We start from the raw sequence: 24,609 nt of genomic DNA, 5'->3' as shown, positions 1-24,609 counted from the left end.
CGAAGTTGCAAGGTGTCATGAATTGATGGTTGAATTGGGTTTGGAAGGGGAAGCTTTCGGGCAAGCTCCATGTTGTTATTTAACTACATACTATATACTATATACTATATACTGTTCCACAGCGCCACTCCTCCACTCACAACCAAAGACTCTATTTGTCTGTGCGATGATACAATGATGCACGATAGTTAGATGTTACGTACTAACTAACATATCTTCGATCTCTATGCAGGTAACAATCCTTGCATGCTTGTCAAAGCGCGGGGTCCAACCGGGCCGGCGGGAACCGGTGACAAGCGACACCAGCCTTTTTTGGCTGACAGCGGAAGTACCTGTATTATTTAGTGTTGTGTCATGACACGGCAGAGCTCTGTCACGGTAATCCTGACACTGACAAGCTCTGTCAGCGTGACAGATGACACGCCTAAGTGGGTATAGCGTATCACGTGGTTGAAAATTTTCACAAAAAATAGAAAGTTTTCAAAACTTTTTATAAAAATTCCCCACTTAGAGCTAGTACTAATGTACTAGTAATTTTAGTGTATTGTCATATGACAGAAATCCTTGTCAAGCCTGACAAAAATCGCTGCCTGTCAGGGGTGTGGGTCTAACATTACACATCACTAGTATTACTAGTTATTTGTATTTTACTTCAGATACTTACCAAGCATGCTAGTTATATAGTTAGTTTATAAGTATGTACTAAGGTAAGAACTACGTGCTACAATTTATACATCTCCGAGCTCAGGCTCTAGAATGCCGAAGAACAGTCTCTAACTACTCGTCGCTTCCCCCACCCTCCGGGTTGGGGTCTGCCCGGGCTCGATTGACACCCCAGCTCACGGGCTACAGGTCGCGGCGCTCCAAAATGATCGACTTACTCGGGCCGATCCAAAATTTTAGACCACTACGAGTTTCTTACGTAGGTTTATTAATGTTCATTCGGGCCAAACATTCTGTGACGGGTTGAACCCGTAGATGGGTACTCAGGTTGCGCCTGCTTACCTGTAAGGCGGAATCCTGAATGGAGTTGGGAATAGCTTCGAAGTACGGCGAGCACGTGACCTCGCCTGGCTTCCCGCCGCTAATTGGACTAGAGGCTTGGCACGCACCGCCTTATAACCGCGGGCGGCCTCAGGCCCTCGTGAAGCAGCGATTAGCTGCTGAGCATACGTGTATATACGTTCTATATTCGAATCTATTCCTAGGCCGAAGCCGAATCCTAGCTACGTTCTTGCAACCCTCGTCACAATTTTATATGGCATCAAAAAATAATGTGGATCTGGAGTTAGTTAAATATAAACTATATAGACGCCAAGGCACCAAGGTACCAACTACTATCTACTAACTACAAGCGGTAAGGCGATCATATCGGGTTAAATATGATTTGCTCAGCGAGTTCAGCCAATCGGAAGCACGGAACGCGCAAGCCTGAGGCAGCGAAGTAGAGCTCGCGGGGTGGCCTAATTAGGAACTATGGTTAGGCTTGCATGCTGTCTCTCCCCTTCTCTGTTCATGCAGTCACTCATTGTTGTTTATCTCCAGAATCTTTTCCATCAAAATGCACTCGATCATTGCTTGAAATAGCCCCTAAACTCATGGCCATATATCTATCTCTCAACCACCATGAGGATCATGCGTTACACAACCAATCCAGCCTAGACTGTCTGGTTCCAGCCTACCACTTTGCTGCCTGATAACCAACTCAATTATCTTTACATCATCGACATTGACATGATCTAATAGACAGAATTTTTCTCCTTTAAAAACCCATCCAGCGGCTGGGCAGATGGACAACTTACTCGGCCATCGACGTGGTACGTTGAGATTTCAATCTGGTCCATTGTGCGTTTTTCTGAATGGGGAGCGCAGGTTCGATGCTATCACGGCCACCAGATATGCGCCCTGTGATTCGACACCGGCTGTCACAGGATAGTCTGCATCAACTAGAGAAAAATGCGAGTGCAAACGAGTCGCTCACTTCGTCTAGGGACTCGAGGATCCAGCACTGGGTACATGGCCTGGCGCATGGCACCACGGTGGTTGGCAACTCACTCCTCGATTTCGGTTTATACCATGATCTTTCTCAGAATTCGTTTGATATAACCGCCAGTTACACGGCGGGATTCGGTCAACCACCGCCCAACCATAGGAGCACGGTACGTTGAAACCATTCATCTTTGCCTCGTAATCATTTTCACCCTGGGTTGCTTGGATCGAGCTAGCTTGTGTATCACCTCATTCTCCTCTCACTTGAGGCTAATATCGGCCAACAGATTACTCGAGATTTCCCTGGCCAAGTCAATAACAACACGGGGCATACTTTTCGACCAGAATTTATTTCCCATCCACCTGCGCCGCGTCAGCAGGTACGGTCAGTGTGTAGGAGTGACCTTCCTGGTAACAATCGTTTACCAAGCAAAGCCATGTCGATGGCGCAAAAGTCGTCGTACGATGGTACGCTCAATGGAGATGGCTCAACATCCCAGCCACCGACCAAGAAGGTCTTCACCGGAAAACATTTACGAGCCGCGTCAGCCTTTGTTGACCTAAGCTCGATGGTGCCTGTTGTTGAACCAGTTGCCGCAAAGCCCTCTATCCAAAACGCTTCTTCAACTTCTGCTGCCACTGTCGATGCAAAATCGAAAAGCCAGAAAGAAAAACACCAAGAAGAGTTCGGAGAGAAGATACAAGCGGTCTTTCCTGATATCTGCGATGAGTATGTTAAAAAGTTATATGCCAAATATAAACCTTTCTTCGGCAACGTGAAAGATGCGACTAGAATAATTGAGCTGGCACTTGAAGACATTCTTGAACAGCCGTCATATCCAAAGAAGATTCAAAAGAAGCGAAAGCAAATGGCGGATAGTGTTAACGACAATGACGTGAAAGAGGTCCGGTCCGACCCCATTTATTATTTTCCGATTGTGTACGTATAACACTAGATTGAATTTGAAATCTGTTGACAATCTCATTGTAGTTCTGAACTAATCTTGATTATAGTGTCAAACTACTCGAAAAACAATTTACTTCGCTGCCGAAAAAGACCATCAAGCATATGGTGGTGCAATATAAAACCCTTTTCAAGGCATATATAGCTCTTTGTCATTTGGGTCAACCTAGTTCGGATGCGAGCGACTATTGGGCACGACTGTACCAAGTCAAAGATCAGCATCCACCGCGTCTTGCTGATGTATTGGAACACGAGATGCAGGCAGCGAAGAAAGTAGTCGCTGAAAAAGAAGGTACATTCATGCAGTCTTCTTTTTAAATATATATAGGGAGAAATATATTAACAAATCCTCAGACGCCGAGAGAAAGGAAACTGAAGGCAGACAAGAAAAGATCAATGAAGAAGAACACCGGCTGGCCGGAGCATTGGTCGAATGTCAATGCTGCTTCAGCGAAGTACCCCAAAACCGAATCATACCCTGTGAAGGAGAGGAAGTGCATTGGTTCTGCAACTCTTGTCTCAAAACCCAGGCGGAGACACAGATTGGACTGATGCAGTATGAATTGAAATGCTTTGACATGAGTGGGTGTCCAGCAGCATTCAACATCAAAAACGTCAGGATAGTCCTCGGCGACAAGCTGATGAAACGCTTGGAGGACCTGCAGCAGATGGACGAGGTAGCTAAAGCTAGCATAGACGGACTCGAAGAATGCCCGTTTTGCGAATTCAAAGCCATCTGTCCGCCGGTTGAACAGGACAAGGAATTCAATTGCCAAAATCCAGAATGCGAACGAACAAGCTGTCGGCTTTGCAAGGAAGACTCCCATATCCCGTTAAGCTGCAAGGAAGCCAAAGCGGATCGTGCCACGCATACACGCCACACCGTGGAAGAGGCGATGACCAATGCTCTGATACGTAAATGCCCGAAATGCAAAGTGTCGATTATCAAGGAAGACGGCTGCAACAAGCTCAAGTGCGGACGATGCGGTACCTTGATTTGCGACGTATGCAAGCAAGATATTTCGAATAAGGGGTACGAGCATTTCTCGCGCAATGTGTGTCCGCTTCATGAAGTCGACAAGGGTGCCAATCGGCGAATGAAGGAGGTCACGCAGGCGGAGATGGAAGCTGTGAACTCGATCGTGAACAAGAGTAGGGACATAGATCCTGCGCTGCTACGTGTTAGCAAGCAAGTACTGCAGACGAAGCAGCATGCGCCTGCAGTAACTGTGTCTCTCCTTATGCCCCCAACGCTCCGGATGCCTGCAATACCAAAAGTTTCTGCAGTGCCGAGGTTGCCTGCGGTGCCTGCGGTGCCCAAACTTGCTGCAACTCCAAAAGTACCTACAGTACCAAACCTGCCTGCCATGCCCCAGATGTCGCCATTACCCAAGTGGCCTACAATTCCCAAGATGCCATCGCTCTCAATACACACCACATTCCCCAACACCAACACCCCATATCCGCCGCAGCAACCCATCTATAGGACAACAACAATACCATCCACGCAAAATCCAAAACAACATACAAACATGCACACCCACACCCACACGCATCCTCATTCTCATTCTCATACTCATATTTATCCGCAGCAGCAGCAGCAATATCATCAGCACCCTCTTCACACCACTCCCAGACATGGCCATCTCCAGGCCCACCGACAAGAACAACAACAACAACAACAGAACCGACCGTCCTACAACGTCAGTAACAACCCCAACCAAATCCACAGGCAAATATAACCAATCCAGAGCCTTTTCCTTCTCTTTTGCTTTTCTTTCTTCGCTTCCATTTTTTTTTTTTTTCTCATCTATCTTTTCCGGGACAAAACAGGGAACCAAATATACAATATCTTTTCTCTCAAGTTCATCATCACCCCCACTTATAATGATAATGATAATACTTCTTGCAATGATTTTGATGATGATATAATTGATCATGATTACTTCCTTTTATTAGACGAGCGTGTTGCTTATTTAAGTCGAGGATTCATTCTATGGTCAATTCTTTAATCCTTCTCGTTCTTTTTTATATGGGGCTGGCTAATATACTCCTTTTTTCATTGCAGCTGTTGCATTCCATTGCTAGTTACTACCTTTTAAAAATGTCTACGGTTTCTCCCTCGGGATATTGACAAGTTACTTCAGGATATCTTTTTGTGTTACAGGGAGGCATAAGGATAAGCATGCCATTGATTTGATTGATTTGATTGAAATATACGAGATTCTCACTTTCCTAATCATGCTCCATAAAAAAACTGAAAGGACAAAACTTCAAGGGAAATAAATGCTCCAAAAACTTTCACGATGAGATAGATGAATAGATAAGAAAGATGAGAACAGCTTGATACGAGCCGGTCAAAATCGGAGAGGGAAAACAACCAGAATATTGATATAAGAAAAGAAAAGAAAAGAAAAGAAAAGAAAAGAAAAGAAAAGAAAAGAAAAGAAAAGAAAAGAAAAGAAAAGAAAAGAAAAGAAAAGAAAACAAAGAAACGTAACGAAAACAGAGAATACTGTATGCGTCTCACATAATGCCACATTTTTGCTGCGCAAAAATCCTCTTGCAATAGTTTCTTTTTCTCCTTGCAAAGTGATGATAAAAGTGATGAGGTGGTGATAGTAGTTGAAACCAAAACAAATGAGATCGACGCCTGCCTTTTCTTTCATGGCAGAGTATAAAGAATAAGAATAATAATAGTAGTAATAAACGGGGTATGATCATGATTGACGATCAAAAGAGAAAAGAGGTCGAGAAGAAAGAAAGGAAATGAAAAGACAAAATAATAAATCGTAAACAAGCGCCCCTTCCTGTCTATTGGTTGTATGATGATGATATGATGTAGAAAAAGGCGTAAACATATAAAAAGAGAGAGAAAACGGCGCGTTTCTTCCTTTCCATTTCTTTCAGAAATTCTCGTTTGTCTTGGTGGAACGCAGTCTTCCTGAGCATTTCGAATTCGAAATGAGCACATCAAAATGTGTTCCCAGCGTTCAAGTCTTTGTCTGTCATCCTTCGGTCTGATTTAATACCGATCTCTCCTTCTTGGCATCCTGGCCTGCCCCAGGAATTTGTTCGTCAATCTTTCGAAAAAGTTGATCCCGAAGAAATAAAAACAAATGTATTGCTTCTTTTCACGCGCTATCATCGGCGTGTCATCGTGTCTATATGTCCTTGTATGTTGGGTGTATCGAGTCGGAGATAAGAAAGCGACGAAAGTGAATGTTTACAAGAAAAAGAAAACGAGGACGGGCGAAGAGAAAATATAAAATAAACCAAAAAAAGGACTTCCAATGCTAGAGAAGCTGCTCGTCAAACTTTTGCCTCGCTTCCTCAACCCATAACTCTAGACGTAATTCACCCGCCTCGACTCGGCGTACAGGCACTGTCTTAGCCCTGCCGTTAATCTTAGGTAGCGCCGGTTGGTCCGAATGACTGCCCAGCTTGCTGACAGAAAACGGAGCTGTGCACGATCGAACATGCACCTGGCCCGGTTCGGCGACAATCCAGGTTTGCTCCTCCTTGGTGGTGCCGACCGGTGGGAGTGCGTCTTCCCGAACTTCGATGCATACAGTAAATCCGAACTCGTCATCTCGTGGTAATGGTGTCAGCCGTGCACAGGCAGATGCCAGCCTGGCTAAACAAGCACGAAACTGCGATTCGAGATCGATCGAATGTGCTGTTGATGCCGGTCTCGTCGCTTCTTCGTTGCGTCCATCGAATGTGGTGTAAATCTCCCCGACAGGCACGTGCGGGAAGCCTGATAAATCGAACGCATATCGCTCCATTGGCTGATTTGTGCGGACTGATGAGATAATCACGGTGACGGCAGTGATTGTGCCTTTTAAGATTTCGGTTTCAACAGCAAGAGCCACATCGCTAATATAATCACATACTTTTGGGTGCCGTGATTGTCGAACTGGATAATTATATGCTCGCACGGGAAGGAAAGTCGCTCGCGGATAGACAGATCGTAGGAATAGTATTTGGTGCATAGCAACACCGAGGAAATTCGTAAACGAGGCGGCAATGGCAGCCTGGGTATTGGGCAGGCCCGTGGGGGCACTGAGCGGCGGAGGCGTGGTGGTGGTAGCGGCGGGCATCGTGTTCATAGTGCTCACAGTATTCAGCGCAGTGCTGCTTTCACTAGTCATAGCCATGGGGCAGAGGGTGATTCCGAACCAAGGCCAAGTTAGGAGAATATCGTCGTGCTGGTGGTCGAAACGGAGGAATAGAGGGAGTCTTTCTGGTCTTGCACTCGATGGCTAATCATCTCTCTGATTCGCACGATATACACGCAGTCAGTCCGATGTCCCCGACGTTTTAAGACAGAGTTGGCCGTCAGGTCAGAGCAAGATATCCATTAATAATCGTATCGTATCGTATCGTATTGTATCGTAATCAGAAACGACGGCAACGGCCGGCCTAAAACTCTCTATCTCTCAGAAGAACGCCGGACGAAGCGACCGAGTATGATTGTAGGACACAATATCGTATAATAAGAAGCACAACCAAACACGACGTATGCAGAAGCGACAAGCAGCGGTCGAATCAAACCGTGTATGATGATGGTAAGATGCACAAAAGCGTATAACAGGGACAGACAGACACAACAGAGCCTGCTATCCAAGAAGCTGCCACGAAACGGAATGCGTGTCGCGGGCTGTAGCTGGAGTCTCTCGTTGTTGTGTTGCTGCCCGGTGAGGTGCCTCTCTGGTAGCCAACCCAAACCAAAACCAAAACCAATTGGTACGGGATGGGGAGGGGGCACAAGATAAGGGACTAAGGGCTACCCTGCAAGGATGGAGGGGGGAAAGGAGCGATAAGCAGACAAGAAGAAAAGAGAGCAGAGCGCAAGAGGTGGAGGAGGGAAGAGTTGTTGTGATGGGATGGATGATGAGGGGGGAAGAGAGAGCGAGAGGGAGAGAGAAAGCGAGGGCGGGAAAGAGAGAGAGCGAGCGAGAGAGAAAGTACGGCGCCGGGAAGGACCCAACGGTGTAAAGACTAAAACGGCTAATGACAACTCGTGAGGGACAGCCTGTCACGTGCTTGCGTCATGGCAGGCACTTACTATGTATGGGCAGCTCGCTAATTAATAGCATCGCTATTCTGCTTAACTTATATTTGACTTATTATATAAGATGGCAAAGTATCGCATGTCATTCTTTCATTCATCACGACGCTTATTTGCCCGCGAAAAAAAAAAAAAAGGAAAAAAAATTTCAAAAAATCAAAAAATTCTACACGCTGCGGAGGGCGTACTTCTCTCGCGCTGCTCCACATGCACTCCTGGGATGACTATTATTTAGTATTTACTATTTAGTACTCCGTATTGCTGCCCCCCTCCCCAGGTCGGGGCGTGGTAACGTATCCCAGCATGCCGTTGTTGTCAGTGTCGATCATCGGGGATGTGCACCTCTTATTACGAGAAGATTCTGGTGAAGCCATGTAATAATCAGAATCACACTGACGATAGCGAACATCAGCTGAGCCGAACTGCAGCCGCATCGTCGAACGAACCATCGAGCTCTGTACCGAGAGTATCGATTGCATTCTTTCGATTTGTACCGGCACGCTAAGAGTCGGCGGCCCCCTCGGCACTGATCTGGCTGTCTGATAGACGGTTCGTCGTTCCGTGATAACTAAGAAACAGTCAACAGCATGGAGGATACTAGTAAATATATGCATTGTCGTTTTCCGTGCACTGTTAGCCCCGAGGGAATGAGCGGGGATCGCTCAGGATCATTGGGATCAGATCCGTCTTGTCGGCAACCGATCGTGTCCCGTTTTCTTGAGGAGGCAAAACAGTAGTCGCTCGCCACAGGCGTCGCCTTTTTTTCCTCTTTCTAATCCTCCGTAGTCGGGGGGCCCAACTAAACTGAACTCGACTGAACTGCTTGGAGCCACTCACGTTACTGGCTGCTGACGATCCTAGCCCCCGCCGGCGAAAGGCGTGAAGGAGCCCCGCTAAGCCAGCGTCATATTCTGCAATGATATCGATCAACAATGGTTCCGAGTAGATGCCAGCCATAGCGCCGGTGGGTATGGCTGATGGCACACTATGACTATAGTGCGCAATGCGCAGTAATCTGTACGTATACTATACTTGCAGCACAAGGATTTAGCTCAGTGATTGATTAGTTTAACCTTTCCAAGATCCAGGAGATTGCTTAACTAGCCGTAGCACACGAGACAAGTGCGCGTATTTTGTTGGATTCTGATGCTGTCGTGTTGGAATCCAATCCATCCACTGTTGAGATGGATAGATAATCCACCGCCCCGCCGACCACTGTGCCAGCACCGCAGCCTCTTTTTGGGCCGGGGGGGGGGGTTTTTTGAGTGTCCAAAGAATCCATTGCTTGTTAGTGTGACGTGTCGGGCTCGTAGTAAAGTTGAGTTTGAGGGTTGACTGCCTGAGGTGTAGAATTGTAATTATTGTTGTTGTTGTTGTTGCTGTTGTTATTATTACTAAGCCGAACTGGCGGTGTTCAAGGCAGGCAGGCACGCAGGCACAGAGAGGCAGGTGGGGAAGGCGGCGCCCAAAGCAGTAACTATCTTGCCGTATGCGTGCCGCCCGTTTTCTGCTCTGCATCTCATGCCAATGTCAGAGTCTACTCCTCCTTTGTGAACAAGTCCAAGACCCAAGCAAAGACTAAAGAGAAAACAAGGTACGCATATACGCGTCCGGCGAGACGCGCTCCGCCGCCTATCAAATATCAAAGACGTCTGGAGAACGGATACATGGTGGGGAAAAAAATAATTGTTCCTTGTACACCAGCTACCGAGTTCTCTCGCAGAGATACCTTCAAGACCTGTTGAATCCTTCTTTTTCTTATTCCCTTCTTTTCTACTCCGATACTGAACTAACAAGTCAAACAAGACTTGCAGCACGAATTGCCCCCGTCCCACAATGGAGCAGGAGCTCCTCCAGCTGCTCACAGCGACCCAGTCCCCAGCTGCCGTTACTCGCAAGTCCGCAGAGCTGCAGCTGCTGCACTCGTATTCCAACGAAGCCTTTCCCCTGTCTCTTGTTGCCATTGCCTCCCACGAGTCAGTCGATGCCGCACTCCGCCAGTCTGCCCTGACCGTGCTGCGTACTTTCGTGGTCGCCTCGTGGTCGCCCCTCCTCGACGAATTCAAAGGCCAGGTATTGGTCAACGACGCGAACAAGGCAACCTTGCGTAATGCCCTCCTGAATCTTGCAACCACCACTGAGACGAATCGCAAAGTCAAGGCTCTCGCTAGTTATGTGGTCAGCAAAATTGCCGCCGCCGACTTCCCCGAGGAGTGGCCTGAGCTTCTTCCGTCCTTACTCCATATCATCAGCGATCCCACCTGCAGCGATGGCGCTCTGCATGGCGCATTGAAGGTATTGATGGATCTGGTAGATACCGGCTTTAGTGAAGAACAGTTCTTCAACATTGCTCGGGACTTGGTTTCCACGCTGTTCGCAGTGGCCACCAATGAGTCGCGGAAAACGATTCTACGAGCCTTGGCCATCTCGGTGTTCCGTTCATGTTTCGACACCTTGGAAATGGTTCTAGAACAGCACAAGGCTGCAGTAAAGCAGTTCATGGATGAGGCCCTGACTGGATGGTCGCCCTTCTTTTTGTCGGTCATGAAATTGCCTCTGCCCCAACGTCCAACAGAGGAGGAAGAGTCAAAGGAGAGTGAAATTCCATCCCAATGGAGAGGACTCATTGCTTTGAAACTGCAGGCAGTCAAGGTAGACACGTTGCCCTTCTCAATTTGTCACTTGTCTTCGTTTATCTTTTCTTTTCCTAATTTATATTGATATCAGACCGTAATGAAAATCCGCATGGTATTCCCTACGCTTTTGACGAATCAGAGCCCACAACTGTTTACAACGCTTTGGGAGGAATTGTCAAATTGCAAGGGGCATTACTTTGAAATGTACGTGGAAGACGAGCGACAAGGGAGATTGGAAGATGCCGATGGTCTGCCCTACACTCTCGATTTCCTCGTCTTGGAGGAGATTGACCTTATGCAAGCCTTGATCAAAGCTCCCCCTGTAAAGGCTGAGCTACAAGCACAACTACAAAACGCGAATCAAGCGGCAATCACGTCTGGGTGGCTCCCGGAGGTCATCAAACTCGCAGCTACCTACGCTGAAATCACCACGGAAGAGGAAGGTATTTGGGAGATCGATGTCAACCTTTTCTTGTCGGAAGAAACCTCAGTGACGGCCAACTACACTCCTAGAACGTGTGGAGGCGATTTTGTGATTAAATTAGGAGAATGGTTGAAAGTGATGGTTGTCCAGGCATTGGTAGTTTACACCACTAATCTCTTTGCCGATGCTTCCTCGACGTATGTATTCCCCCCTCTGGCTTCTTTTGATATAAACGAGCAAATGGACTTACTAACTGTTGAAACTGGGCTTAGGTGGAAATCTCGGGAAGCTGCGTTGTTCGTTGTTAACCAGCTGCTTCGAGATTTCAATGAAGTTGAGCAGCAGATACCTGTGGATGTGGCCTCTGGCTTGACAAGTAGCATACAATTTGCTCTTCAGAATGAGCAAGACCTCTTACGTGCGCGAGGCTATCTAACAGCAGGTGTCCTTGCTCAAACAGCCGGAACTGGTTTTCACCAGATCGCAGCTGGCTACTTAGATGCGACCATGAAAGCTATTGCGCAGGATTCCTCTGAAATCGTTCAAGTTGCCTGCATTCGAGTCCTTCAAGACCTGTTACCAGCCCTTCCATCATCAACTACACAGCCCATGCAAATAGCTATTATCAGCTCGATATCTGAGTTCATATCTTCTCATGATCTAAGAGAAGGCTCCGATAATGACGACCTCAAAGTCACTTTGGCCGAAACGCTTCGTGATACTATTATGATCGAGCCGAAAGTCGTCCTAGATTCGCCGGCGCTTGACGTCCTCTTCAACGTGGCAAGTAATGGGGCGGGTAACTTCCACCTTGTCATGATCGTTACCGAGACATTTGAGGATATTGTGCAATACATCTCACAGCAAGGTCCAGATGCTTACATTCGGTTGTGCGAGAAAGTACTCCCATCATTGACCGGTGCTATTGATGTTGGTAATATGACGGAAGAAAGCGATCTCACCGTTCTGGCTGCAGACCTCCTCCGAGCATTAGCTGATTACGGCTCGGAACCTCTGCCTCATGGATTTGTTGCTAGCGTTATGCCAAAATTGAACCGGCTCTTACTGGAATCCTTTGATAGCGAACTTATCCGCCCCGCCACGTTAGCAGTCCGTCATATTTTGGCTCATGATTTCAACCAGTTCCTTACTTGGCGCGAGCCAGAGCATGGGAAGGAGGCCGTCGAAACGGTGTTGGTGATCATTGATCGGCTACTAAGCCCGACTATTGATGACACGGCCGCGGCAGAAGTGGGCCAACTGGCGGCTGAGTTGGTCGAGAAGGCAGGATCTGAGAAGCTTGGCCCCTATCTACCGCAGCTGCTTCAAGCCGTGGCCCAACGTTTAGCTACAGCACAGCAAGCACAGTTTATCCAGAGTCTGATTCTCGTCTTTGCTCGGTTGACCCTCATCAGTGCTCGCGAGGTCATTGACTTCCTTGCTCAGGTTGACCTTGGTGGTCAGAGTGGATTAAACGTGGTGTTGAGCAAGTGGTTAGAGAACTCAGTCAACTTTGCCGGGTATGACGAAATCAAACAGAACATAATTGCTCTATGTACGCTGTATAATTTGGAAGATCCTCGTGTGGCACAGGTGCAGGTCAAGGGAGACCTCATTATTCAAGAAACCGGGCGTATCAAAACACGATCTCAGGCACGCCGAAACCCTGACCAGTTTACCAGTGTTTCCGCCAATCTGAAAATCATCAAGGTTCTCGTGGAAGAACTTGCTGGAGCTTCTGGCAACAAAGAGATTGACGCTGCAACAGCTGCAGCGCTTGAAGAAGCCGATAGTGACGATGATGAGTGGGAAGACCTGCCTAGCAATACATTAGATCTCGGACTGGGCGTAACAAAGCAGGAGCTCATGTCGTTTGGCGAAGGTGGCACTGAAGGCTCGTTTGCCATTCGCAAGCGCGATGATGACACGCAGGCTTTTTTGCTACAGTTTTTCCAGGAAGTATCTGCCAAGCCTGGGTTCCAGGAACTTTTTGCAGCACTTACGCCCGGCGAGCAGGATAAGCTGAGAAGCTTGGGTTAGCAAAGCTGTTTGTTTACTTTGTTGGAAAACGTAAAGGCAGAGAAATATTCGAGATTTCAATAATGACGGAAATTGAAGACGCGTTTCTTTGGCTGCACCATATGAAGATTCTAGATGTGTTTTATGATGAGATGCATGAAAAAAAGAAAGAGAGAGAGTAGAGCTATAGTAACAGTCTCTTTAGTCTTTAGAATTAGCTTATTCTGAACGACACTGTCAACAATGACCAGTAGTTAGTTATAGAGCAAAACAGCATGCTTCTATAAATATTCAGTAATACGATTGCCCAGTTATTCTATTACCGGATTTGGCAATTGGTCAACCTGAGGCGGCTCCTGCCTTGACTTCCTTCCACCACCAGCCTTCAAACTCAACCTTACCGATAGATAGTTCTATCCTATGCAATGCACACTCCTCACTCTACACCTGCCCCTGCGCAGCAAAGCTCCCAGCAAGAAACCACTTCTCCGATAACAACAACAAAAAGAAGAAGAAACAAGGTTCCACCACTTACCCGAACTAAAAAACGAGCCCTTTTACGATGCTGTCTCCAGTGCCAGGAGCCCTACAAGCGCGGCACAAAGAAGAACTATTGGAAATGCATCAGTCTCCAGTTTGAGCGGGTTGCCAATCGGGCGTTTACTGCTGTTTCGTGTGAGCGTGCGATAACCAAGTTGGTTAATGGGAGGAGGAGGTGTTTGAAGGATCTTGCTGTTGGTGGTGGCGATGCAGATATTGAGATTGGGCAGGGGGATGGGGAGTTGGATGCGCTTGTGGATGAGCTGATGAAGGTACATGAACAACAATATTCAGGAATCGTATCGGCCGTACCTGGGGATGTGTCTTTTTCTTCTTCTTTTTCCTCTTTATGTGCCATGAGACCCGTCACAGACAGCGGCAACAAGCAGCAGTTGGGAGAAAAGCAAGAGAGGCGCAATACGCTTCTAATCCCAATTCTGGACCGAGTAGCTAACGAGCTGTGTGAGATGCCACCCGGTGTCTCAAAACGTCTGGAGTCCGTGGAGATGTCAGTTCAGGAAGTCAAGCAAGCATACAATAGCCAAATGGAAAATATGGAAGAGGTTCTGACTGCGATGGGTGAGATCTTGACGGAGTTACCGGGCCAATGATGCATTCCTATCTCTACTTTTAAGTCATGAATTCGGAATGTCATCACTACACAGCTAGTTGACAATGTATCTTTGATATTCAAGCCAGTTTCTTGTACTTCCTTCTGTCCACGAGCTAGCCACCGCAACTGCCCAATTAGGCAAGTGCATGCTCTGTATCTGCATTACGAATTTCGATACGGGCACCCCGCTTAAATTTGTATCAATCCTGTCATGGTCGGTAATACACTCCTATCACGCCAATCAACAACACCAAGTTAGTTTGAAGGTTGCGCCGTTACTTCGCTATAGTCTGTTAACATTATTAAGCATGGACTCTACTTTCTGGTTTAAGTCAATATCGTCCTTATCGACTCGATAGTTCCAAGCACCGGATTATCTGAAAGAAATCTTGTCCTATCTACGGGGTGGTGTGGTCGGACCATCCACAAAACAACAACAAAATCCATCAATCGCGACGAATCGAGAGAGATCTGAGTACATGCTTTTTCCTCGAGGACAAATATAACCACACAAAAAATAACATCCTAGATGGAACCACCGACTCCACGGACTGAGACAGAGTCAATCGGACCTAGTACTTATCCCAACACCAGTACGAATAATAACCACAACCGCCTACAACAATCATGCACCAGGTGTCGAGAGCGGAAGATCAAGGTATTTACTATTTTAATTAACTTAAATAATTGGAAAACCACTGACATATCCAAGTGTGACCGCAACAGCCCTTGTCGCGCCTGCGTGGCGCGCAACTGCCAGGATGAATGCGAGTATGTTAGGACTAACGAGGATCGATATCACATTAGCAAGGCCAAGGAGATAGAAGGCTTGCGGCGAGAGCTGAAACACCTCAAAAGGCGATTGGCAGATGTCGAGGCGCAGGACAGGCCGAAGCAGCATGGGAATACCGCTGCTTCTGATGCTTTTGAAGCTGATTATCAGTATGCGGGCAGGTTTCAGAAGAGAAGGATAGAGAATAGGGATGAAAATGAGGAGTGGAATCGGGGATATGCGTCCCGTGGTATCTACGATTCAGGTGGGAGCGTGCAGAATGGCTTCATTACACCAGACTACAACGGCTTTGAATCTGCAAATCTTGACGAAACAACTGCAACTGCAGACATGGCTTTCAAGGGATATCAGTCCGTGCCACACATAGCAAAGAGTGAACCATCTCCTATCCACAACTACAATCATACTATCAGCACGACACTCCATAGCCAGCTCCAGCAACATCCGCAACCCGATTTCTGGCGAGGAAAACATGCGGTCTTGGAAACGATCTACCAGATTATTTGCGATTGCGATGACTTCTGGGTGCCGTCTATCATCGAGATTGTTCGGTCCAGCTTGTCACCAGAGGAAGCGTTGTTGGCTATTCAGAGAATGTTACTGGACAACCACGCTTTTGTGATGGCCGATGATATAGGCACTCTAGAATCCTTGTCATCGTCAATACCCGCGTCTTTTGTTGGTGGTGGTGGTGTAGATATGAGCTTTACTGGGTGTGTTTCGCCATCGGATCAATCTCCTTCGTCCGGGGAAGGATGATTATATCCTTGATCAGATATTGGCTTCCTGCTTGAGATTAGTTTATATCCATGTATAACCATCAATGCAGTCATCTATAATTAATATATTTATATATACCACTACCCCTCTAAAGAATATCCAACGTCCTCCCCCCTGCCCATAGCAATCAGGTTTCTCCTCATCTTCTCCGCTCTCTCGCTAATATGTGACAAACTCGCATCATCTCTATCAATCCACAAGCCAACACTATGTTGCAACACAGCAGTAGCCCTGACCCTAGATTCCTTCTCCTTAAGCCCGACACTGCCATGTAACGTAAGCCGCGTCTCTTCGCCTGTCTCAACAGGTTTATGTCTGTATACTCCTCTATGCAATATATTCGAATCATAAAAGACCGCATCACCCGGCTCAAGGTGCACAGTCAGTTGTCCGGGCATATTGGGTTCATAAGGGTCAGCATCGCGTTCCGTCTCAGTGCGTATACGTCGATGCGAGCCTGGGACGACTATAAGAGAAGTATCCGGACACAGAGCCAGATTATATTGGGCATGCGATTGGCGACCATTAGGGCTTTTGGCTTTGAGCAATCTCATCTCTTCCTCCGGGCTGACGGTTGCGGGGATGTCGTCGCGGTGCCAGCGTAATTCAAAATCCTTCTGTTCCGGTGCAACGAGCAGGTTGAGCAATTCCATGACTAGAAGTTCTCCTTCTCCGTCTTCTTCTTCTTCGTCTTGTCCTGCCAATCCCAATAATTCTTCAACAACCTTGAGGACTTTCTCTGAAAAGTAGAACTTTGCAAACTCCGCGCGCCCGCTCATGTCCGGGTGCAGCAGGTGCTGGACACCCCATATCCCGCCCTCTGAGGCTGGAGGCACATCCCTAGGCCAGGGCGGGAATTGCTTGGGCACTGTGCGAAAGTAGGGCCATTGGCCGGAGCGCGTGAGTGCTGTGGCGGTTGTTGCTGCGTTGCGCAGAGAGCTGGTTTCTGCAGCGGAGAGGAGGGCTGGGATGACGACAAAGCCGTCGCGCTGGAGGCCGCTCAAGTGCGTGTCCATAGTCACTTCCTCTCGGTCCTGTATCGCCAGAGGGATGAAATGAATGTGTATGGGTTTGCAGGAGGGAAGTGTCTACAGAAAGAGAAAGTCGGTGGGCTGCCCCGCAGACATGAGAAGATCTTATCAATCTGGATCTTGGCGGAGGGACCATTGTCAATGCTCAGATCCAAAACACGATGTGACACGAGAAATAAATTTTTTCTTTCTTTCTTCTTTTTTCTCTCCGTCTTTGCTTCTCCAATCCTCAGCATCCATCTACAGCCACTCGCACCATGGCGTTGCAAGCCAGTAGTCCACTCACTGCTTTCTTCCTGCTTGTCTTGCTGACGATTGTCGCGCTGCCTGGCAAAGCAGATGCCTTTGGCGCTGGGAGTAGGTCTTGTTCTGAATACACATTTTTATTCTCTAAAGTCTGACGCTGGATCTCTAGACATCGCTTCGATGTCCATGGTCGAAGGCAAGAACTGGCGCCACGGAGATATCGAAGACACCATCAAAGCGCTCGCTTTTATCCAGGGACACAAATGGACGTCCTCCATGATCAGTCGCGTCTACTTTGGCAACTGGCTGCGAGATTAGTGAGTTGATAATCAAAAAATCTTTGGGCTTGAACATCTTGCTTATACTTCCCGCCGCAGCTCTCAAGCCATGGATGTCGGCACCCTCAAGAGTCTGCAAGCGGACACGATCCGAGTTTTGGTCTGGATCCTCTCGTTCATGACCTTTGGCTATGCAACGGCCGAATTTGAAGTTACTGCAGACAGGCTTGGCGTGTATCGTCCTGAAGAACATATCGAGTGAGGAAGAGGAGCTCCGGCAATTATTCAAACTTAGGGCTAACGTCTTGTCCATAGTAACCCCAAGGATTACGCTGATAATCAAGACGCCAGGCAGTATGACAAGCGTCTGCGTCCACCTGTGCGCCAAATTGAGCTTGACATAGATCCCGAAACGGGCATGAAGAATTACATTGCAAATGAAAAGGGGGACTGGGCCACAAGTGCTGCATACGTCAAGTACAGCATATCTCGAAGCATTCATTACGGCAGATTGTACACGAGCGGTGGCCACAACAAGGGCAAAGAAGAAGATCTCCACGAAGCTCTCAGGTGCCTTGGGCAGGGCCTCCACACTCTCGAGGATTTCGGCGCTCACTCCAACTACTGTGAACTAGTCCTCCGCGAAATGGGCTTTCACAATGTATTCCCTCATGTTGGTTCTGCCACTCAAATCAATCTCCGTGGACACCGTGTTTTCCCGCTGGTGACAGGCACTTTTGGAATGGTGGATTTCTTTCATTCTGTTCTCGGCGAGGCAAATGACCATTTCACACAGTCAGAACTAACCCAGGCCGACGATACGCTGCTCGGGTCTGAGTCAGGCCAGCAGTCTTCTTCCTTCAACACATTGACAGGCCTGTTGGGGAAGATCCCCGGCACAAAGGAACTTGTCACGGAGGCTGAGGAGCTGAGACAGCGCTCAGATCTACAAGCCGAGTCAAACCGCAGTCAGCATGTCGATACGGGCTACGCCAGCACTGCTTTTGAGCAACCCAGAGGGTCCTTTAGACCCGACGGCGAATTCGAGACGAGCCGAGTACAAGGCCTGCCAGACATCGACCCGCAAAAGACTGTGGCACAAATCTATCCCATCCTCCAATTCAGAGACAAAGTCGTACGTCGCATCAGCTCCATAGTGGAAAAGATTCCCGGCCTCGAAAAGATAGTCGACAAAATTACGGAGACCGTGACACTATTCGCATTCTCCCTTTTGGCGCCTTTCATCCGGCCCCTGATCAACGTAGCGTCTAAATCGCTGCAGACCGGGTCAATGAGCGTCATTCAAGCGTCGGGGAACCATCAATATGAAGTCTGGGATGATCTGCATTGCACGGATCCTACCCATTCCATGCTTTCCAAGGATCATTTTGCGAACCTTCTCAACGAGCCAGCGGGCAATGTTGCGGCGGCGATTGTGAGATATGTCGTGCCTCGCGTCTTGTATGCATGGCAACATATTGATGTCTCTGTCGATCAGGTATCGGATGATTGCGTGCGTGTCTTTCACCATCCTACCTGCAGAGATATGCGCAATGAAGAGCATAGCACGATGTTTGCAGCGGTGCAAGATTGGGTTCATTCGCGGCCTGACCGTGGTCGGAATTTGGACGATGTACTAAGTGCGCAGAGTGTGAGAGCAGGAAGAAACTTGAGGGAAGATTCTTCCTCTTCTTCTGCAGGCCAATCTCACGGCCATTCTCACGGCGGTGGTGGGTTTCCTGCTATTAACGGTGGCCTCTTTGGCGCCACTCCTTCATCTCATCAAACCCAACAGTCCCATTCCCAGTACCACAATTTCCTACCTGGTAGTAATACATCGGCATCCTCATCCTCAATCCCCTGGAACGAGATACAAAAACTACCCATCCCTGGCCTTTCCAGCGTCAGCAGCGTCGCTAATAAGCTAGGGGGATTCTCCAATCTTCTTTCCGGGGGCCTAAGTCGTGATAATCCAGAAGAAGCGTTACAGGAAACCAGTCATGGTAATTTGCATGGATATGGGCAAGATGGAGGTGTATACCAGGCATCAGAGGACGGTACTGCCCATGGATACTACGGACACGGCCATAGCCATAGCCATCACGGTCACGATCGACACTACCATGGCCATTAGACTAGAACACTAGCTATGAACTGGGCCTTGGAGTATTAGTATTAGACACAGGGTCTAGGTATCAGTTTTACTCGCAATTCCTACTGTACACTAACTACTATCCACGATTCAAGCCCGACGAATGTTTTTCTCATTCATAAAAAATATGAAACGAAATGAAAGCAATTAAACCGTTTACATATTAGAAAGAAAGAAAAAATATAATCGTCACTTTTCCCCACGGATATTGTTCATTCATTACGAAAATTTTCATTCACTATCAGATATAACGACCTCGACGTAGGGGCAGGTACAGATACAGGTAGTATAGGATGTGTCGTATCAAGGGGAGGAGGGTAGAGAGAAGGTGGTTTATGAGAGCTCCTCGATCTTTTTGTCACCCGATTCCTCCTCTTCGAGCTCAGGTAGATCCTCATCGTCCTGTTTTTCCAAAATGGCTAAAGTTAGAACCCATTTCATTACTGCATATTCGGCATAGAGTTCATACCTCTTCTCCTTCTAATCCTTCGCCGCCCGGCAGGCCGCCGCCAAGCTTGGAGAAATCAATGCCTCCAAGACCACCGTCCTCACCGAAACCGCCAAAGTTGGCGGCGTAGTCGTCATCCTGAGCTTCATCTTGCTCATCCTCATCGACCCACTAGCAGAGTTGTCAGTATCAATCACGTTACTACAAAATTAGGGGGAAAAAAAAGGGCAATCTTAAGAAACGGAGAGGTAGACCAACCTTGTCAAAATCAGTCTTGACAAAGTGAACCTTCTTAGACTCCTTCAAAAGACGAGGCCAAAACTCTATGCCCAAAGTCTTCTTGCGGAGGACCAACTCCACTCCGCGAGAGCTGTGGTTCACTTTGCTGTTCTCCGGGTCGATCTCGGCGTAAAGGTCCAGTGAGACATGGTACTTGGTACCCTTCAGATTCGTACCGGTGAACGACACATTTGTCGCTGTGAGCTTCAGGTCGGCCGAAGAAGTCGGCACATCGGCGACGTTGATTGAGACGTAGAGGTAGTTGCGAGTTTCATCCGAGTCAGAGGAGCGTTGAGCCCAAGTAACTATAAGAGAAAAGACAGGGCTGTTAGATTCGGATATGATAGAAGACGACATCAACAGACAGAACCAGATTTATGTGGGTTTCATTCAAAGCATGGGCAAGTGTGGCTAGGCTGATAGAAACGTTTTGCGCGTCCAAACGAGCGGGGTGAGTTTCCACCTCCGCTCTGTAGAGAGAGAGACATACCTTCTGGTGTGAGGGTAGCCATTGCTGTTGCACAAAAAGAGAGAAAAACAAGAGTGTATAGTATGTAGGGTAAGAAATGGGGAGACTGTGCTATTTGCTGTGGGATTTTGTGAAGAATGGCTGGGCCTTGGTTGAAGATCTCTGGAGCAACTCGGCGTTAGTTCGTTTGGATTTGGAAGCTACTGGAAGCCTCATCATCGTGTTTGTCTTGTTTGTCTGGCGCCCAGGCCTCGACGCCTAAGGCACGCGCAAATCCCGTGACCGTGCCAAGATTTGCACTCCTGCCTTACTGCATTGAGCTAGCTTAGCGATCCCGCCCTAAAACCCACACAGCGTCTTTTGTCGAATTCTCTCAACACTCAGACCGTCTGGTTGATTGATTCGACAAGTCCAACAATCAAGTCCAGGTACGCACAACACCACCACCCACGACATTTCATCTACTCGTCGACATTCACTCCTAACACTGCTTTCTATCTAGACAGCCGCCATGGGTCGTGTGATCCGCAACCAGAGGAAGGGTCGTGGATCCATTTTCAGTGAGTGCGACTTTTTGAACCTCTCGCCAGGTTACGAACAAACAGCAAAAAGAGTATTCATACTGATCAATTTCCAGCGGCCAACACCCGTCTCAACAAGGCCCCCGCCCAATTCCGCACTCTCGACTACGCTGAGCGACATGGATACGTCCGCGGTGTGGTGAAGGATATCATCCACGACCCCGGCCGTGGTGCTCCTTTGGCCAAAGTCAGCTTCCGTCACCCATACCGGTTCAAGAAGATCACCGAGACCTTCATTGCCAACGAGGGCATGTACACCGGTCAATTCATCTACGCCGGCAAGAACGCCTCTCTGACCGTCGGAAACGTCCTCCCTCTCGGCTCCGTCCCCGAAGGTACCGTTGTCACCAACGTTGAGGAGAAGATTGGTGACCGTGGCTCCCTTGGTCGTACCTCTGGCAACTACGTTACCGTCATCGGCCACAACCCCGACGAGGGCAAGACCCGTATCAAGCTTCCCAGTGGTGCCAAGAAGGTTGTCAGCAGCAGCGTTCGTGGTATGATTGGCATTGTTGCTGGTGGTGGTCGTACCGACAAGCCTTTGCTCAGTATGTTTCTCCGCTTTCTATCCGTCTTCCCGCGGTTGCCGCAAACCGTCGCAAAACTCCGCACAAAACTTCCCGACACATGCTAACAACCATTACAGAGGCTTCTCGCGCCAAACATAAGTTTGCTGTCAAGCGCAACTCCTGGCCAAAGACCCGAGGTGTTGCTATGAATCCTGTAGATCATGTGGGTTCACCTTTTTCCGCATATTTTGAGCATATTTTGATCGAATTCTGACTTTTTTTTAGCCTCACGGTGGTGGTAATCACCAACACATTGGTAAAGCCTCGACCATCTCCCGTTACGCCGCACAAGGTCAAAAGGCCGGTCTCATTGCTGCTCGTCGCACTGGTTTGCTGCGTGGTACTCAAAAAACAAAGGATTAGAGGGTTATTAGGGCTGTTCGTTTTTATGGGAGTTCACTTGTGAATAGCTTCAAGATACTATGCGCACGTGATTACGGGAGATTAGTCATGAACTTTTAATTGCAAAAAATTACTCAGCATTTTCATCCCGCGTAGCTAACTAAAAAAGAGGCAAACTATCTGTCTCAGGACTGATCGCAATATCAAACCAGACTGGGGGTGTGTTTTTCCAACTCTTCCAGCATGGATTTAGTCTTGATCAACACAAACTTCAACTAAAGTCGCTAACCTCTGCTTCGCACATTTTTCCCATTTTGAGCTCAACAACCACATTGCAATGATCCTTACACAGCCCAACCCGTTTACGACGGAGATCTCGATTTGGCTCTACGAAAACTAGGTGAATGCCAGCGCCAACAAGACCATATCTTGCATCTGGATACGAAATTCACGGTGTCAGGCACGCCTCGAATTTACTCCTGAAGCAGTTATGTATACCAGCGAGGTGAAATCCGAACGACTGGCCTCCTCAGCCTTGAAGCCTCCATCGTTCAGAACGGGTTATTCATGAATGCTTTGATTGGTCTGTTCTGTGAATCCGACAGACACCTGCCTGCTACATTGCCCTTAAGAAGGCAGCCAATGAGAGATAGTCAGAGCTCGTCTACGCCGCTGTTTGTAGCAATCTCGCACATTCGATTTCTCTCTCCTGCGTTCCTCAACCTGACGCCGGGCTCGCACTCTCCGCTTGCCCCTCAGACATCTTTACATTCATTCACGAAGCCTTTCTGACTTCTCTCAGTCAGTTATTGATCTTTATATCCCAGAATCATGAATATATTTATCCATGCCAATGCGAGTAACAGCCTCATAGAGTCTAGCTATGTTGATTTTACTTGAAGGACTCGTCATTTTTTCTCTCTGCACATGGACATTTCATGTATTTTTTTACCAAGTTGGGAGCGCCGGCTTCGCATTCTCATTTCTCGATGAGATTTGCAAATCATTCGGCATCAATTTTGCTCTGCTTTATCCACTGAATATGATCTGATGTCTGTGTTTAACTTTTCCATGCTACACTCAAACATTGTCATGTTAAACTCTACTTGCGGAGTTATGACTTGACCTCAAGGGATAAAACGGAAAAGACAAGGTTGCGCATGTTGCTAAACACTGCGGGCCCTGTTGTGCTTTCAGAAAGAGACATTGCAGTCTTCCTGGCGTAAAGCAATTCAGCATTATCCATGATAAACGCCGAGGCTTCGTGGATCCTCTCTGCGCTAGATTTGGTCGGGCAAATCTTAAAGTCCACCAAAAGAAGTATCGCTTCTCGCCCTTTGCTCCGGGGAGATACTGCTATGACTGCTATCGTCATCTCAGGACACACAAGGGAGAGCGCGCCCAAGAACAGATCAGACTCTTTACGCCCACAGGTTTCTCCAGGCCGCAAGACAAAGACACTGTTTGACATGCGAAGGTTGTGGGATAACTACTCCTACAGACACCTCCCCAAAAGCCATATCAGCTTGTAAAATAGTCGCCAAAAAGTCCTCTGTCATCTGTGCAATGGTTTTTATAAAAGACAAGCTCGCCATTCGCTCTGGGATAGCGCCAATCTAAAGCGCCGCCAGCAAGAAGAGGCCAAAAAAAAAAGGGGGTGATATCATGCATCGCGTCTTTTGCCATGCTTGTATAAGCACAGGCAACATTTCAAGAATCGGTGTGGGACCTTTTGCAGCAACAGGAAGCAATGCAAGGCTGCTAGCAAGGCTGAATATACTCGATTGGCAGCATTTTGTCCGGAGCACAGTTAGCTTCTCTGTCACCCACGCGCTGATCATAACAGCCACGGGAAACTTCGCCATACGCTTTGGAAGGGTACCTAGAATGGGTAACATACCATAGGTTCTATGACTCCTGAACACAATTGACAGCTGAAAAGTTTTTTCTACCACCCATGCGCTGATTATGACAGCCATGGCAAACTTCGCCATCCGCTTTGGGAGGGCACCCGGATTGGTTAACATACCGTAAACTGCCTCAATCGACCTGGCTGCTTTCTAACAGTCAGTAACTGTCATTTTGAGCTTTGTTGCTTGAATTTGATGGGCCGCTTTCATGCGGTTGCTGGACGACGTATTCCATTGAATACGTGACGTGCTCACACCTTCACGCAGTGTCCAGTGTTACTCTTCGATGATCCAAGAAGAAACCAAGATGAGCTCAAATCCTGATCTTAGTCAACTATTTGATTGCCACGTGCTTTCCATCCTCACTTTGACCTTATTCTCATCGAAATCATGGTCGCCCGATGTCAACCGTCACAACAGGCAGCTGGTAAGTGGATTTCGTCCCAGCATAAACTATTTTCAATTTTCCCTG

General features: G+C 47.8%; 9 protein-coding genes across 9 annotated transcripts, besides 3 other annotated features; 6 read left to right on the top strand and 3 right to left on the bottom strand.

Moving 5' to 3' along the window:
• The first annotated feature begins 1,002 nt into the window (after positions 1-1,002).
• Positions 1,003-1,276: a repeat region (Identified by RepeatMasker using a combination of RepBase library and repeat library created with RepeatScout).
• Positions 1,277-1,859: 583 nt separating this feature from the next.
• Positions 1,860-4,695, top strand: UA08_00245 (hypothetical protein; the record flags this gene model as incomplete). The annotated part of the gene is made up of 4 exons (XM_020260030.1): positions 1,860-2,159; positions 2,277-2,929; positions 3,004-3,245; positions 3,308-4,695. 4 exons carry the CDS (start codon positions 1,860-1,862, stop codon positions 4,693-4,695), a joined length of 2,583 nt encoding a protein of 860 aa, XP_020124145.1.
• Positions 4,696-5,348: 653 nt separating this feature from the next.
• Positions 5,349-5,459: a repeat region (Identified by RepeatMasker using a combination of RepBase library and repeat library created with RepeatScout).
• Positions 5,460-6,249: 790 nt separating this feature from the next.
• UA08_00244 (hypothetical protein) lies at positions 6,250-7,113 on the bottom strand (the record flags this gene model as incomplete). Its single annotated transcript, XM_020260029.1, has 1 exon — positions 6,250-7,113. The coding sequence occupies one exon, from the start codon at positions 7,111-7,113 to the stop codon at positions 6,250-6,252; it is 864 nt and encodes a 287-aa protein (XP_020124146.1).
• A 209-nt stretch (positions 7,114-7,322) lies between these two features.
• Positions 7,323-7,353: a repeat region (Identified by RepeatMasker using a combination of RepBase library and repeat library created with RepeatScout).
• Positions 7,354-9,863: 2,510 nt separating this feature from the next.
• Positions 9,864-13,127, top strand: UA08_00243 (hypothetical protein; the record flags this gene model as incomplete). The annotated part of the gene is made up of 3 exons (XM_020260028.1): positions 9,864-10,679; positions 10,755-11,284; positions 11,360-13,127. 3 exons carry the CDS (start codon positions 9,864-9,866, stop codon positions 13,125-13,127), a joined length of 3,114 nt encoding a protein of 1,037 aa, XP_020124139.1.
• Positions 13,128-13,531: 404 nt separating this feature from the next.
• On the top strand, positions 13,532-14,257 carry UA08_00242 (hypothetical protein; the record flags this gene model as incomplete). The annotated part of the gene is made up of 1 exon (XM_020260027.1): positions 13,532-14,257. One exon carries the CDS (start codon positions 13,532-13,534, stop codon positions 14,255-14,257), a length of 726 nt encoding a protein of 241 aa, XP_020124140.1.
• A 531-nt stretch (positions 14,258-14,788) lies between these two features.
• On the top strand, positions 14,789-15,811 carry UA08_00241 (hypothetical protein; the record flags this gene model as incomplete). Its single annotated transcript, XM_020260026.1, has 2 exons — positions 14,789-14,917; positions 14,972-15,811. 2 exons carry the CDS (start codon positions 14,789-14,791, stop codon positions 15,809-15,811), a joined length of 969 nt encoding a protein of 322 aa, XP_020124141.1.
• Positions 15,812-15,912: 101 nt separating this feature from the next.
• Positions 15,913-16,848, bottom strand: UA08_00240 (hypothetical protein; the record flags this gene model as incomplete). Its single annotated transcript, XM_020260025.1, has 1 exon — positions 15,913-16,848. The coding sequence occupies one exon, from the start codon at positions 16,846-16,848 to the stop codon at positions 15,913-15,915; it is 936 nt and encodes a 311-aa protein (XP_020124142.1).
• Positions 16,849-17,120: 272 nt separating this feature from the next.
• UA08_00239 (hypothetical protein) lies at positions 17,121-19,521 on the top strand (the record flags this gene model as incomplete). Its single annotated transcript, XM_020260023.1, has 4 exons — positions 17,121-17,220; positions 17,279-17,426; positions 17,487-17,645; positions 17,703-19,521. The coding sequence occupies 4 exons, from the start codon at positions 17,121-17,123 to the stop codon at positions 19,519-19,521; spliced, it is 2,226 nt and encodes a 741-aa protein (XP_020124405.1).
• A 351-nt stretch (positions 19,522-19,872) lies between these two features.
• UA08_00238 (hypothetical protein) lies at positions 19,873-20,778 on the bottom strand (the record flags this gene model as incomplete). Its single annotated transcript, XM_020260022.1, has 4 exons — positions 19,873-19,941; positions 20,009-20,158; positions 20,246-20,571; positions 20,757-20,778. 4 exons carry the CDS (start codon positions 20,776-20,778, stop codon positions 19,873-19,875), a joined length of 567 nt encoding a protein of 188 aa, XP_020124404.1.
• A 468-nt stretch (positions 20,779-21,246) lies between these two features.
• On the top strand, positions 21,247-22,248 carry UA08_00237 (60S ribosomal protein L2; the record flags this gene model as incomplete). Its single annotated transcript, XM_020260021.1, has 4 exons — positions 21,247-21,295; positions 21,373-21,864; positions 21,963-22,048; positions 22,111-22,248. The coding sequence occupies 4 exons, from the start codon at positions 21,247-21,249 to the stop codon at positions 22,246-22,248; spliced, it is 765 nt and encodes a 254-aa protein (XP_020124395.1).
• Between the last annotated feature and the right edge of the window lie 2,361 nt (positions 22,249-24,609).

This window comes from Talaromyces atroroseus (assembly GCF_001907595.1).
Source record: "Talaromyces atroroseus strain IBT 11181 chromosome Unknown scaffold_0, whole genome shotgun sequence".
NCBI classification, from domain to species: domain Eukaryota; kingdom Fungi; phylum Ascomycota; class Eurotiomycetes; order Eurotiales; family Trichocomaceae; genus Talaromyces; species Talaromyces atroroseus.
The sequence above is the reverse complement of the archived record's forward strand: the minus strand, read 5'-3'. Positions and strand labels throughout refer to the sequence as shown.